Below are 12,772 nucleotides of genomic sequence, written 5' to 3' on the forward strand. Positions count from 1 at the left end.
ATATTGCAGCCAGTGAGACCAGAGGATTTTGTGAGACATCTTTGGTGAGGTTTATGGGCTGTATTCATAGTGAATCTGGGTCTATAACATGATCAACAAATGAAACACAAGTTTCAGAGATGGGAAGCTCTGTAAAGAGAGATGACGGGCCTCTTTCATACCCAGCCTGAATTTTTCAATTCATTTCCCAAATCACTTCAAAGCACGTGACATCCTTAAAGGGCTGAATGGTCTCGTCTGTTTCTGTGCATCAGATTACAATTGTATGTAGCCTCCAACTGTTCCTGTCTAGCAAGTTTGAGGGGCTGAATGGAACACAGGAACATGGGAGTGAGGAGCAGGAGTGGGTCATTACATATTTTGTGCCTTCTCCACCAGGCACTAAGATTGTGGCTGATCAGGTTGTGGTCTCAGCCCCACTTTCCAGTCTGTGTCCAAGTATCTGTGACTCACTTCCCTGTCAAATAACTAACTAACACAGCTTTCAGTCCATTTGAACATAGAGGCACAATAAAAAGTGAAGAGAACCGCCACTTGAAAGTTCCTTTAAGAATTTTTCGTCATCCCTCTTATAGAATCAGAGAGTCATGCAGAATGGAAACAGACCCGTTAGTCCAATCTGTTCACTCCGATCAGATATCAAATCTGATTTAGACCCATTTGCCAGCATTTGGCCAATATTCTTCCTGTGATTGTACTCTCCTTGATCACTACCTCTGACAGCAATTTCTGTACACACACCACTCTCTGCGTGAAACATTTATCTTCAGGTCCTTTCTAAATCATTCTCCCTCTCGCCTTCAACTTACGCCCTCTTGTTCTGAACTCCCCTATCCTGGGATCAAGAACTTGGCTGTTCAAAATATCCATACCTCCGATGATTTTATAAGCCTCTATAATGTCACCCCTCAGACTCTGACACTCTAGGAGAAAGCACCTCAACATAATCAACTTCTCTTCGAAGCTCAAACCTCCAGTCCTGGAACATCCGTGTAAATATTTTCTGGAGACAACCAAGTTGTACGCAGTATTCTTAAAGTAGCCTCACCAACATCCTGGGAGAGTTGGATTTGGCTGAATTCCCTTTGCTTTAGGCACTGAGGAGATTCCGGTGAATTCTGGTTGGGGACACTCCAAAGGGTAGCACGGTGCTTTACAGCACTAGGGACGTGTGTTCGATTCCAGCCTTGGGTGACTGTCTATGTGGAGTTTGCACATTCTCCCCTTGTCTGTGTGAGCTTCTCATGGGTGCTCAGTTTCCTACCACAGATGCAAGATGCCACCACAACTCCTATACTCAGTGCTCCGACTGATTAAGGCAAATGTGCCAAGTGTGTTCAGCACCACTCTGTCTACCTTCGACTCCACTTTCAAGGAACAATGCACCTGCAGCCCTAGGTCCCTTTGTTCCACAATACTCCCCAGGACCTTACCATTAAGTATATAATTTCTGCCCTGATTTGTCTACCCAAAATGCAAAACCTCGTCTTTATCTAAATTAAATTTCATCTGTCACTCCTTGCCCCTTTGTACCATATAATTGTAGTCTCGTTGTACTCTGAGATAATCTACTACACCATCTCTCTGATGTCATCTGTAAACTTACTAACTATGGCCCCAATGTTCACATCCAAATCCTTGATATAAATGACGAAATGCTGAACTCAGTACTGATTCTTGCAGCACACTGCTGCTCACAAGCCTCCAATCTGAAAAATACCCCTCTTCCTTCAAGCCAATTGTGAGCAGCTTCCCCTGTATCCCATGTGATCGAACCTTACTAATCTGTCTACCAATCGGAATGTTATGAACATCTTGCTGAGGTCCATATAGAATATCTACCAAACTGCCTTCATCAATCTTTGTCATCTCTTCAAAAAACTTAACCAAATTAATGAGACATGATTTCCCATGCAGAAAGACACGTTGTCTACCCCGATCAGCCCTTGCCTTCCCAAATGTATGTAAATGCTATCCCTCAGAATCTCCTCCAACAATTTACCCACCACTGACATTAGGCTAATTGGTCTATAGTTCCCCGACTTTTGGGTCACTGTTTCCTTTCTAGTCCCACTCCTCCACTGCTCAGAACAAATGTTAAATGTAACCAGCTTGGTAATATGGCCGATGATATCGGTCTCAGACTGTGTCAGGGTCAGTTTTAGCAACAAGTCAGGCTAGTTTCTTTAAAAAGTTTATGATCCACAGCAATGTTACTCAAGCTCTGATGGAAAGATGAATGGAAAAGTGTTTGGGTATTGCAAATATATAATTGATATTTCCGTGTTTAAAACATTGAGACACACACACACTCACAAACACACACAAACCGGTTAACAAAATCTCTGCAATTTTAATTTGAAAGAACTTTGTCCAAATATTAGTGTAACTCATGACAAAAGTAAAAAATTGAGATTGTCCAACATATTATTCTCTTCTGAAGATATTCTACTCACAAAGCTGCTAGCAATGGGATTTCATCCTGGGACTGTTGGATTTGGCTGAATTCCCTTTGCTTCGGGCAGTGAGTAGATTCCAGTGAATTCTGGTCCAAGGTCAAGCAAAGGTTAGCACGGTGGTTAGCACTGCTGCCTCACAGCACCAGGGACTTGGGTCCGATTCCTGCCTTGGATGACTTTCTGTGTCGAGATTGCACATTCTCCACTTTCCTCTGTGAGCTTCTAATGGGTGATCCAGTTTCCTATCACAGCTCAAACTGTGTCGGTTAGGTGGATTGGTCATGCTAAATTGTCTGTCGTGTTCAGGGATTTCTAGGTTATGTGCATTAGTCGGGGGTAAATATAGGGGAATGGGATGGGAAGGTGGGTATAGACTTGTTAGGCCGAAAGGCCTGTTACAACACTGCAGAAATTCTATAAAAATAAGAATGGGAACGATGACTGTAGAGTTTTTTTAGCTTGCACACAGTGCTGTGATGAGGAACGATGAAGGAAAAACAGTGCAATAGGTCGTTTCTTCTCGGGCAGATTACATTGTCTCCCTCTCTGAGCTGAACCACACAATAATGTCATCCTCTCCCACCCTGGATCATGTGAGGTCTCCTTGTACATTGTCAAAACAATGTCTCCATCACATTCCCTGTTCCATGCAGGTGCAGCATTGCTGCTGTCATACAGAGAGCCATACACTTAGCAGAAAATGGTCTCGGTCGATTTGAAATATATTTAAACGTCCCTAGTCATTGAAAAAATAAAATGTTTAATTTATTCAGAATACCTGTGTTAAAATGAACGCATTTTTAAAAAGAAATACAGAAATTGCTGGAAAAGCTCGGCAGGTCTGTCAGCATCCAGATGCCTTTTACATGCTGTAGTTGTACCAGCCTCCACCACTTCCTCTGGCAGCTCATTCCAGACCCGCACCACCCTCTGCGTGAAAATGTTCACTTTAGGCCTCATCAAAACCTTTCCCCTCTCGCTTTCAACCAATGCCCTCTAGTTTTGGACGACCCTAACCTGGGGGAAAACTCTGACTACTCACCCTATCCATTACATTACAGTGTGGAAACAGGCCCTTCGGCCCATCAAGTCCACACCGACCTGCCGATGCGTAATCCACCCATACCCCTACATTTACCCCTTACCTAACACTACGGGCAATTTAGCATGGCCAATTCACCTCACCTGCACATCTCTGGACTGTGGGAGGAAACCGGAGCACCCGGAGGAAACCCACGCAGACACGGGGCGAACGTGCAAACTCCACACTGTCAGTCGCCTCAGGCGGGAATTGAACCCTGGTCTCTGGTGCTGTGAGGCAGCAGTGCTCACCACTGTGCCAATGTGCCACCGTGCCGCCCATGACCATCCTGAGTTTATACTGCTGCAAGATGTGACCCCAATCAACGCGAAGAGCTGTGCTTTCAGTCATCCTGGGCCTAAATTCTGAAATGCAATGCTGGCACCTCTTCCTTCTCCATCAAGTCACAATTCTAAATCCCTTTTAATCATTTTGTTCACATGTATCACGCGATACATCTGTGAGCTTTACACCTAGACGTTTGTGTCCGGAGGTAGGGACACTAACATCATTCAGCAATACCCATAAAGCTGTAACAGTATTCTCCTGTGTGTTTGTTCATCAGCCTTTTCTGACATGCTGTGACATACCTCTGCAACAGGCAGGACTTGAATCCAGGCCTTCTAGTCCAGAGCTAGGAACAATACCACACAAGTTCAGGAATTGGAATCAAATCCAGAGTTCTGGCTCAGAGGCAGGTACATTATCCACCACACTACCTTACCCAGATTTTGAGTCATATTTTAGTGCCCACTTTCAGCTCGGTGTGGATTTATTATAATCAGGTTACCATTACTGAATTACAAAAATCACTTTGTATTGTTAAACAAATGCAAGATATTTGTCTCAACTGTTGGATATTGACTGTTTGTGCTGTGCTATCGAAATTAACTATGATCAGCTTTAATCGCTATTATCTGTAGTCTGCAATATTAGGGAAAGAAATCCTGCAGACACACTCTGCCCAATGAAGGGTCTCAAATAGATATTTATTACTGAACACCAGAGACGAAGGAAGAGCTTAATTTCTGGTCCCAAAACACCGATCACTCTTACCCACATCGAACATGCGACTGCCCTATTCCTAAAACCATGAAATGACACCTGGCTGCTGATTACAGTCAACCTCTCCTCCCCACTGATTGTGTCTGCAATCTGTCCCTCCTCCCCCTAACCACACAAGGCAAACCAAGCTCAGGATCTTTGTGAAAATCAAGGCATCCTGGAGAGGGATGGGCGTTTTAAAATTGAAGAAGGGTGGTGGGGTGGCAGTAATATCGCACACTGGGCTGAGGGGTGGCAGATAGAGTTTAGTTTGGATTAATGTGAGGTATTGGATTTGGTAAATCAAACAACAGAAGGACCTATACAATTAAAAGTAGAGCCTTTGGCAGTGCTGTATAACAGAGACCTAGGCCGACAGGTACAATTCTTTAAAATTTGCATCTCATATAGATAGTGTGGTTAAGAAGATGTTTAGCACACTTGTCTTCATTGATCAGACCTTTGAGTATCGGAATTGGGACGTCAATGTCGAGCTTGTACAGGATATTGGTGAGACCTCTTCTGGAATACTGTGTCCAGTCTGGTCATCCTGCCCGTTCATTCCATAGGCACACCACCCTCTGGGTGAAACAGCTGCCCATCAGGTCACATTTAAATGTTTCCCCTCTCACCTTAAGCCGATGTCCTCTAGTTTTGGACTTCCCGTACACTTAGAAAATTCCTGGACTATTCACTTTGATATTATTGACCTTGATATTATTAAGCTGGAGAAGGTTCAGAAGAGATTAACCTGAATGTTGCTGGGAAAGGAGGGATTGAGCTATAAGGAGAGACTGGATAGGCTGGGCCTTTTTCACTGAAGAATATGAGATTAAGGGGTAACTTTACATAGGTTTATAAAATAATGAGGGGTACAGATAAGCGGAAGGGCTGATGTCATTTCCCAGAAGTGGGGATTCAAAACTGGGGGATATTTTAATGTGTGAGGAAAAAGATCTACAAAAGTCATGAGATGGAAATATTTTAGATACAATCTGGCTTGTGTGTGGAATGAACTTCCAGAGGAAGTGGTGAGAGCAGGGACAGCTGCAACGTTTAAGGACATTTAGATCAGTACATGGACAAGACATCAGTTTGGATGATGCTATGAGCATCTGTCCTCCCCGGCCCCCTCTCTGAATGAATCTCTGTTGGTTTTCACCCTCTGCCAATGCCTGTACAGTGGCGTGGGGAGCCCAGCAGAGGGAGGTATTGCATCACTTTAAGCACCACAGAGACTGCCAGACCTCCCCATACAGAGACACACAGATACACACACAGCAATTGTTAGGACACGGTGTGAAGCTCATCTGGTAACTTAATTGAAACATAAAGAAATGCTCAATTCGTCTCGGAAACTGTTAAAATATGAGTGACAGATCTGCTAAATTCCACTGTTTAAATAAAAGCATCAATTTATTTTTTCACTCTGGAAGTGAACATTTTACGTCAACTGCTCACAACTCTGGGACCCTCTTTTTCTTAACCACTTATTAACCGACTCCAGCTCTACAGCAATATACTGTTTCAGGGTCTGCCATCCTCTCATACCACAGGTGCTTGTAAGCTCTCAGTTCAGAACAGCATTCACCCTCGCTTTAAGATACAGTACACACTTTCAACTTCATCACATTATACCCTGATGAATATAGATAAATGGAAACTCTCCGATTTCTCTTGCTCTGTGGTTTGTCAATATTTCGTCTACTCTGTCTCGTATGTGTCAGGATTTATGTTGCTCCATTGACAGCATGTCATTATTCGACTCTGTCCGTGAGAATATATCAGTATTTCACTTGCTCTCACTCGTGTATGTGGGACAGGATTTCAGTTGTTTCATGGGGACTGTGAGGCTATGACAATTTCAATGTTTGTAGATGGCACCGAACCTGGAAGAACTCTGAAGTCTATGGAGGACAGTGTGGAACTCTAACAGGACAATCACACATTGGTGTAGTGTTCAGGTTTATGGCAGATGGGGATCAGTGCAGAGCTGTGTGAGGTGATACACTTTGGTAGGAAAGACAATGAAAGACAGTTTAAAATAGGCTGTGCCATTATAACGGGGGGGGGGGGGGGGGCGGGCAGGAGCAGAGAGCGCTGCGTGTATATGAGCACAGATTGTTACAGATATCAGGACAAGTGAGGAGAGCAGTTACTATCCCAGATTAGTTACAGTATCTGAGCTGTTTACTGGGGGACGGTGTAGGAGGGAGTCACCGTGCTCCCTTCCTGGGAGGTGACGGTGATGATGTGTTGTGAGCCCACCCTCCTGCTCACCGAGACCGTGGAGATTCCATTTGTAACAGCTCGACACAAAAGGGAGATGGCATCAGGGTTACGGCATCTCAGTTGTGCCGGTGCGGCGGTGGAGGGCGGGGTGGGGGAACGGAGCTGCCAGAGATTTTAAAGTGAGAATTGTCCTTCACTGAAATTGCTCCTTGCTCGGTTGGTGGGACGTGGATGTTTCAGAATCTCCACACGAGGTGTCCCTGTCCTCTCCAGCTCCTACCAGGGTCCTCCCCACATGGCGGGAGGAGGGGGGTGGTGAGGGAACGGATATCGGACTCTCCACCACCCGGCTTGGTCATTTCTGTCCTATTCCAGGCTGTTTCTCCTGGAATGGGAGCAACGGATGGAGAATCGGTGGGAGTGGGTGGCCCTATTGAAGTGCCAGTGTAGGTGGGGGACATGGCAAGAGGTCCAGAGGGAGTCAGTCTACAGTGTTGTATCCATGAAGTGTTATTATTGTGAGGGGTAAAGTGGAAGGAGGGAGTGAGAGAGAGGGAGAGAAAGAGGGAGAGAGGGGGAGAGAGAGCGTGCGGCGTGGGGGGGGGGGAGGTGCGATAACAGATATAAAATGAGTGTGAGGGAGCAAAGAGTACACGGTGACCCTTTTGCTGACAGAGCTTTTCCTGAATTGCTGGACATTTCTTCTGAACTATACTGCACTGATCTGGGTGGTGAGCTCAGACCGTGCTCGGTGGGTCTGCTGGTGTGGACCCCTCTGGGAAGAGAATGGTCCCCCTCTGTACTATCGCATCTACCAGGCCCACTGTGCCCCTGTCGACAAACCATGGTGTAATTGCCACTTATCTGCCATGCTCGGGGTAAACTGTGCAGGGCAGCTCCTAACAGAGAAAGCTCAACTCTGTGCCCATTTGCCTTTTAAAGATGGCACGAGTGCCAGGGGTCACGGAATACCTAGGGGTATCCGGGCGATGGTGAGTACCTTCAGTCATGATGGGGAGAAGAATCAGGCTGGCATTGAATGAGAGGGTCACCATGGGGTGGGGTGGGTAGTTAATGAGGTGAGTCCGATAAGATAGCACCAGGAAACTAGCTCGGTCTCGTGCGGATGATCCCTCTGTCAAACTCAATGAAAATGGCACTGAGAGAAATTATTGTTCGAATCTGCTCAATGAGCATTGGACTCTGTTGAAACCAATCCGATTTACAAAGCTGTAGAACAAATGTTCATCCAAAACTCTCCATCATTTCACCTCACACCAATATCCCTTTTCCCAATCTTTCCAAGGAAGACTGCCTCATGTTACCGGATGCAATTTCAACATTCTGAACCCTGGGAACACATCCTTCCATGACACTGTATCTCAGTCTCCCCGTCTCTGTCTACTTCCCAAACACCTCCCATGTGGTGATATTTTAACTTATTCCCCCGCCACCTCTCTCTGGCAGTGATGTTCACACGCACAACAACCACTTGTCATGGCATAATGGAGATGTGGAGCTGTAAATGGATGGGGGCTGCACATGCTGTCATTTCCAGCATGGGCTGCAAGTTTCCCCGCGCTGGGCAGGAATCTAACACAGTGTTCCAGAACAATGTACTGGGATGTGGTAAACAGTCCTACATGCTGGGAGGGTAACTGCTCCTGGTTTAAAGATCAATGCACTGGGGTGGTGTACACAGTCCTACATTTTGGGAGGATAGCTGTTCCTGGTTTACAGATTAATTCACGGGTGATCACTGCATAGGTCGCTGTGCTGGTAAGACTATCTGGTTCAGTTTATAGAAAATGCAATGATGTGGTCTGTGCAGCTCCCCGTGCTGTACAGATATCCAGTCCAGGTTGATAGAACAACGCACTGCTGTGGTCTGCACAGCTCCGCGTGCTGGATAGATATCTAGTCCGGGTTTATAGATCAATGCACCGCTGTGGTCGGCACAGCTCCCCGTGCTGGACAGATATGTAGTCTGGGTTTATAGATCAATGCAGAGCTGTGGTCTGCACAGCTCCCTGTGCTGGACAGATACTTAGTCCGGGATTATAGATCAATGCAGTGAGTGACCCTTACCCTGCTGAATAAACACTGACTCTGTATGGTTACGCAGTGCGTGACCCTTACCCTGCTGAATAAACACAGGATCGACAACAATTTAGACAAAAATACAGGAATTTCCAAACGCCGTGTGTCTTCAGGAAACTGGGAGAGAATCCTTCAGGACAGCAACGTTTCCATCCTCCGTATTAGGAACTGGGAAGGAGTGACCTGTATCTGTTCGTGAGTGATCGAGTGGATAGGAATTTTCCAAAAACCATCTGTCCCTTTGGATGTGTCTCTGTGTGTTAGGAGAGGGAGGGTCTTTTGTGTTTTATGTCACATTTTTGTCAGTAATTCCGACCTTCCCATTTGTGATTCCAGCTCCAATTATTTTAATAAATCCCTGAATACAGGTACACATTTGAAAATCTCACTGGGTCCCCGATCAAACGGGTCCCTTTGCCTCCAGGCTGATGGATAATGGGTTTGTTTTCCTTCCTCACAGTTAACGTAGTGACCATCTACGTCCTGCTTTATAAAGATTGTGGATTGTCTCCATGTGTCAGACGTTACCTGGGGGCCATGGCAGCGGCAGATCTCCTGGTCATTATCCTCGACCTGATACTGAGACACATTCCCATTGTTTATCGGGAACAGTTTCATTTCCTCATGTACTCCGTCCCCGTGTGTAATATCCACGCCGTCCTGCTTTATGCAGCCACTGACTGCTCTGTCTGGTTCACCGTCACTTTCACCTTTGATCGGTTTGTGGCCATTTGTTGCCAGAAGCTGAAAAGTAAATATTGCAGTGAGAAAACGGCGGCTGTGGTTCTGGGAGCAGTGACTGTGCTGAGCTGTTTAAAGGACCTTTTCTGGTATTTTATGCTCATGGCTCGGTATCGGCTGATGAACGAGCCCTGGTTTTGTGATGTAAAAAACGCTGTTCCATCCTCCAGTGTCTGGGTCACAATCGAGTTCCTCCACCACATTCTAACCCCGTGCGTCCCATTTCTCCTGATTCTGCTGCTCAATGTTCTCACCGTCAGACACATTTTAGTGACCAGCCGAGCCCGCAGGAGACTCCGCACTCACACCAATGGGGACGCTCAGTCTGACACAGAAATGAGAAACCGAAAAAAATCCATCATTTTACTGTTTGTGATCTCGGCCAATTTCATCCTGTTATGGTCAACGGTAATGGTATATTCTATATGGTACCGGATGTATAATATTGGGTATAAGTCTATGTTTATCCATGACTTTGTGAAGGAATTGGGCTTCATGCTGCAGCTCCTCAGTTGCTGCACAAACACCGCGATTTATGCCGTGACCCAGACTAAGTTCAGGCAGCAGCTGAAGAATGTGCTGAAATATCCCTTCACCCAAATCCATCCATCAATCAAATTCCCTCATTAATCACTCCATCCGGGATTTTCTTATTTCAGTTCAGTGTTTCAGCGATGGAGCAGCCTGTCGTTATGGTAACAGACTGAGGGTAGCGCTGGTTTTTACATCCTTATCCCACAAGCGGGTTTACAGGGAAACATTTCAATGTTTCTCACAACTCAGGGGCCGGTGAGAAAAGGCACCATCCCACTGACTGTATCCATCACTTCCATTTGTAAACAATAAAAAATGTTCTTGAAAGCGTGCTGAGCAGCAGAGTGACCGATGTTGTTGTGTGTCTTTGTGTTGGAGAAGCTGAGCTGGTGGAAGACAGACTCAGCCCCAAGTCCTGGTCCTCAGGGAAGGTGGGGGCACCGCGCCCTGAGCTCAGGAGCTGGGTTTAACTCCCGCTGTCGTCCCCACTCCAAACTGACCTCCCCATTTCCTATCTCCTCTTCTTTCTCCTCATTTCTCCCCCTAACTCTCTCTGCACAGTCTCTCTTTCTCACCACCTCTCTCTTTCACTCTCCCTCGTCCCCCTCTCTCTCACACAACCCCCAAGCCCGGTTTCTCCAGCTGCCTCCATTCTTTCCTCTCCCCTCCCCGTCACTCCCTCTCTCTCCTGCCGCCTCGTCTCCCTCTCGCCATTCCGTCTCGACCCCATTTCCCCTCATCCCAAATCTTTTTATCCTCTCACACCCACCCCACCCATATACAGTCTCCCCAGCAACCCCACACCCAGTCTCTGGGTCAGAGGGAGATGGAAGGACCAGGGAGACAGAGTGTCAGAGAGAGAGAGAGGAAGAGACAGGAAAGAGAGAGATTCAGTCAAAGAGCAATAGTGGGAGGCGGGGCGAGGGAGAGACACCGAGGGAGGGGATCGACAGTGTGAGAAGGTGGAGAGAGATGGAGAGAGAGTGAAGGAGCACGGAGAGAGAGAGAGGGGCAAGAGAGAATGAGGATGAGGGAGAGCGGGAAGAGAGACAGGGGAGGAGATAATCAGAGAGAGGGGAGACAGGGAGTGTGCGAGGGAAAGAGAAAGAGAGGGATTGAAGCAGCGAGAGAGAGGGAAAGGAGACAAGAAAGGGAGGAGGAGAAGAGAAAGGGGCAAGAGAGATAGGGGAGGAGAGGGAAAAAGAGAGCGGGCAGGGAGAGAGAATGAGTGGGCGAGAGAGAGACTGGGGTTGAGAGATGGGGGACCAGGGAGGGGGGGATGGCAAGAGAGAGATATAGGAGGCAAGGGAGAGAGTATCAAGTGAGTATGTGTGTGTGTGAGAGAGATAAGGGGCAAGAGAGAGGGTCAGAGAGCCAGCGGTGAGAGAGAGAAAGAGAGAGGAAGGTGGTGAGAGAGAGAGAGAAAGGAGGGTGTGGAAGAGAGATGGGGCAAGAGAGAGGGGGAGAGGTGGTAAGAGAGGGAATGAGAGAGGATGAGGGAGGGGAGAGAGTGAGTGGAGAAAGGGGTGAGAGAGAGAGTGGCGAGAGATGAGGATAGAGAGGGGAGAGAGAGAGGGGAGAGGGGGAGAGAGAGGAGGAGAGAGAGGAGAAGAAAGAGGGCAGAGAGTGAGGGAGAGAGAGGGACGAGAAAGAGATGAGAGAGAGGGTGCGAGAGAGAGTGGGCGAGAGAGAGAGATGAGAGATTAGGGAGAGAGAGGGGAGCGAGAGGGGAAGGGAGAGGGGGCGAGAGCGAGGGGGCGAGAGAGGAAAAAAGAGGAAGGTGGTGAGAGAGAAGGAGGTGTGAGAGAGAGGAAGGTGTGGAGGAGAGATGGGGACAGAGAGATGGGGAAAAATGGGGGCGAAATAGGGGGCGGGAGAGAGGAGGTGAGGGGGGCGAAAGAGAGGGGAACGAGAGACAGGGGAATGAGAGGGGGGACGAGAGAAAGGGGTGAGTGAGAGGGAGGAGAGAGCGGTGCTTTGAGAAGGGAGTGAGAGAGAGGAGTGAGAGTGGGGTGCGAGAGAGGGGACGAGAGAGGGGACAAGAGAGGGAGGGGGCGAGAGAGAGAGAGGGTGAGAAAGGGCGTGAGAGAGGGGGCGAGAGTGTGAAAAAGAGAGGAAGTTGGTGAGAGAGAGGAGGATGAGAGAGAGAGGAGGGTGTGGGAGAGAGATGGGGACAGAGAGATGGGGAGAAATGGGGGCGAAATAGGGGGCGAGAGAGAGGGGATGAGAGGGGGCGAGAGAGAGGGGAGCGAGAGACAGGAGAACCAGAGGGGGGACGAGAGAGGGGCGTTTTAGAGAAAGGGGGTGAGTGAGAGGAAGGAGAGAGCGGGGGTTTGAGAGGGGAGTGAGAGAGGGGAGCGAGAGTGGGGTGCGAGAGAGGGGGCTAGAGAGTGGGTAAGAGAGGGAGGGGTGAGAGAGAGAGAGGATGAGAGAGGGCGTGAGAGAGGGGAAGAGAGAGAGTGGGGCGAGAGAGAGGTCGAGAGAGAGGTGGCGAGAGAGAGGGGCGCGAGAGAGGGGGCGAGGGGTGGTGAGAGTGGTGGGGGCGAGAGAGTGGGCGAGAGTAAGAGAGACGGGGGCGAGA

The 12,772-nt window shown here is 47.9% G+C and overlaps 1 protein-coding gene across 1 annotated transcript in view; it reads left to right on the forward strand.

The window, feature by feature from the left end:
* Window positions 1-10,287, forward strand: part of LOC148136732 (putative G protein-coupled receptor 139) — an 81,985-nt gene extending 71,698 nt beyond the window's left edge. Inside the window, exon 2 of the mRNA XM_087983302.1 lies at window positions 9,377-10,287. Within this exon, the coding sequence (XP_087839428.1) occupies window positions 9,377-10,287 (911 nt within the window). The remainder of the gene's footprint in view (window positions 1-9,376) is intronic.
* The last annotated feature ends 2,485 nt before the right edge of the window (window positions 10,288-12,772 follow it).

This window comes from Chiloscyllium plagiosum, unplaced genomic scaffold (genome assembly GCF_037043375.1).
Source record: "Chiloscyllium plagiosum isolate Xiang-an unplaced genomic scaffold, Cpla_swu_hap1 HiC_scaffold_45, whole genome shotgun sequence".
Taxonomy (NCBI): Eukaryota; Metazoa; Chordata; class Chondrichthyes; order Orectolobiformes; family Hemiscylliidae; genus Chiloscyllium; species Chiloscyllium plagiosum.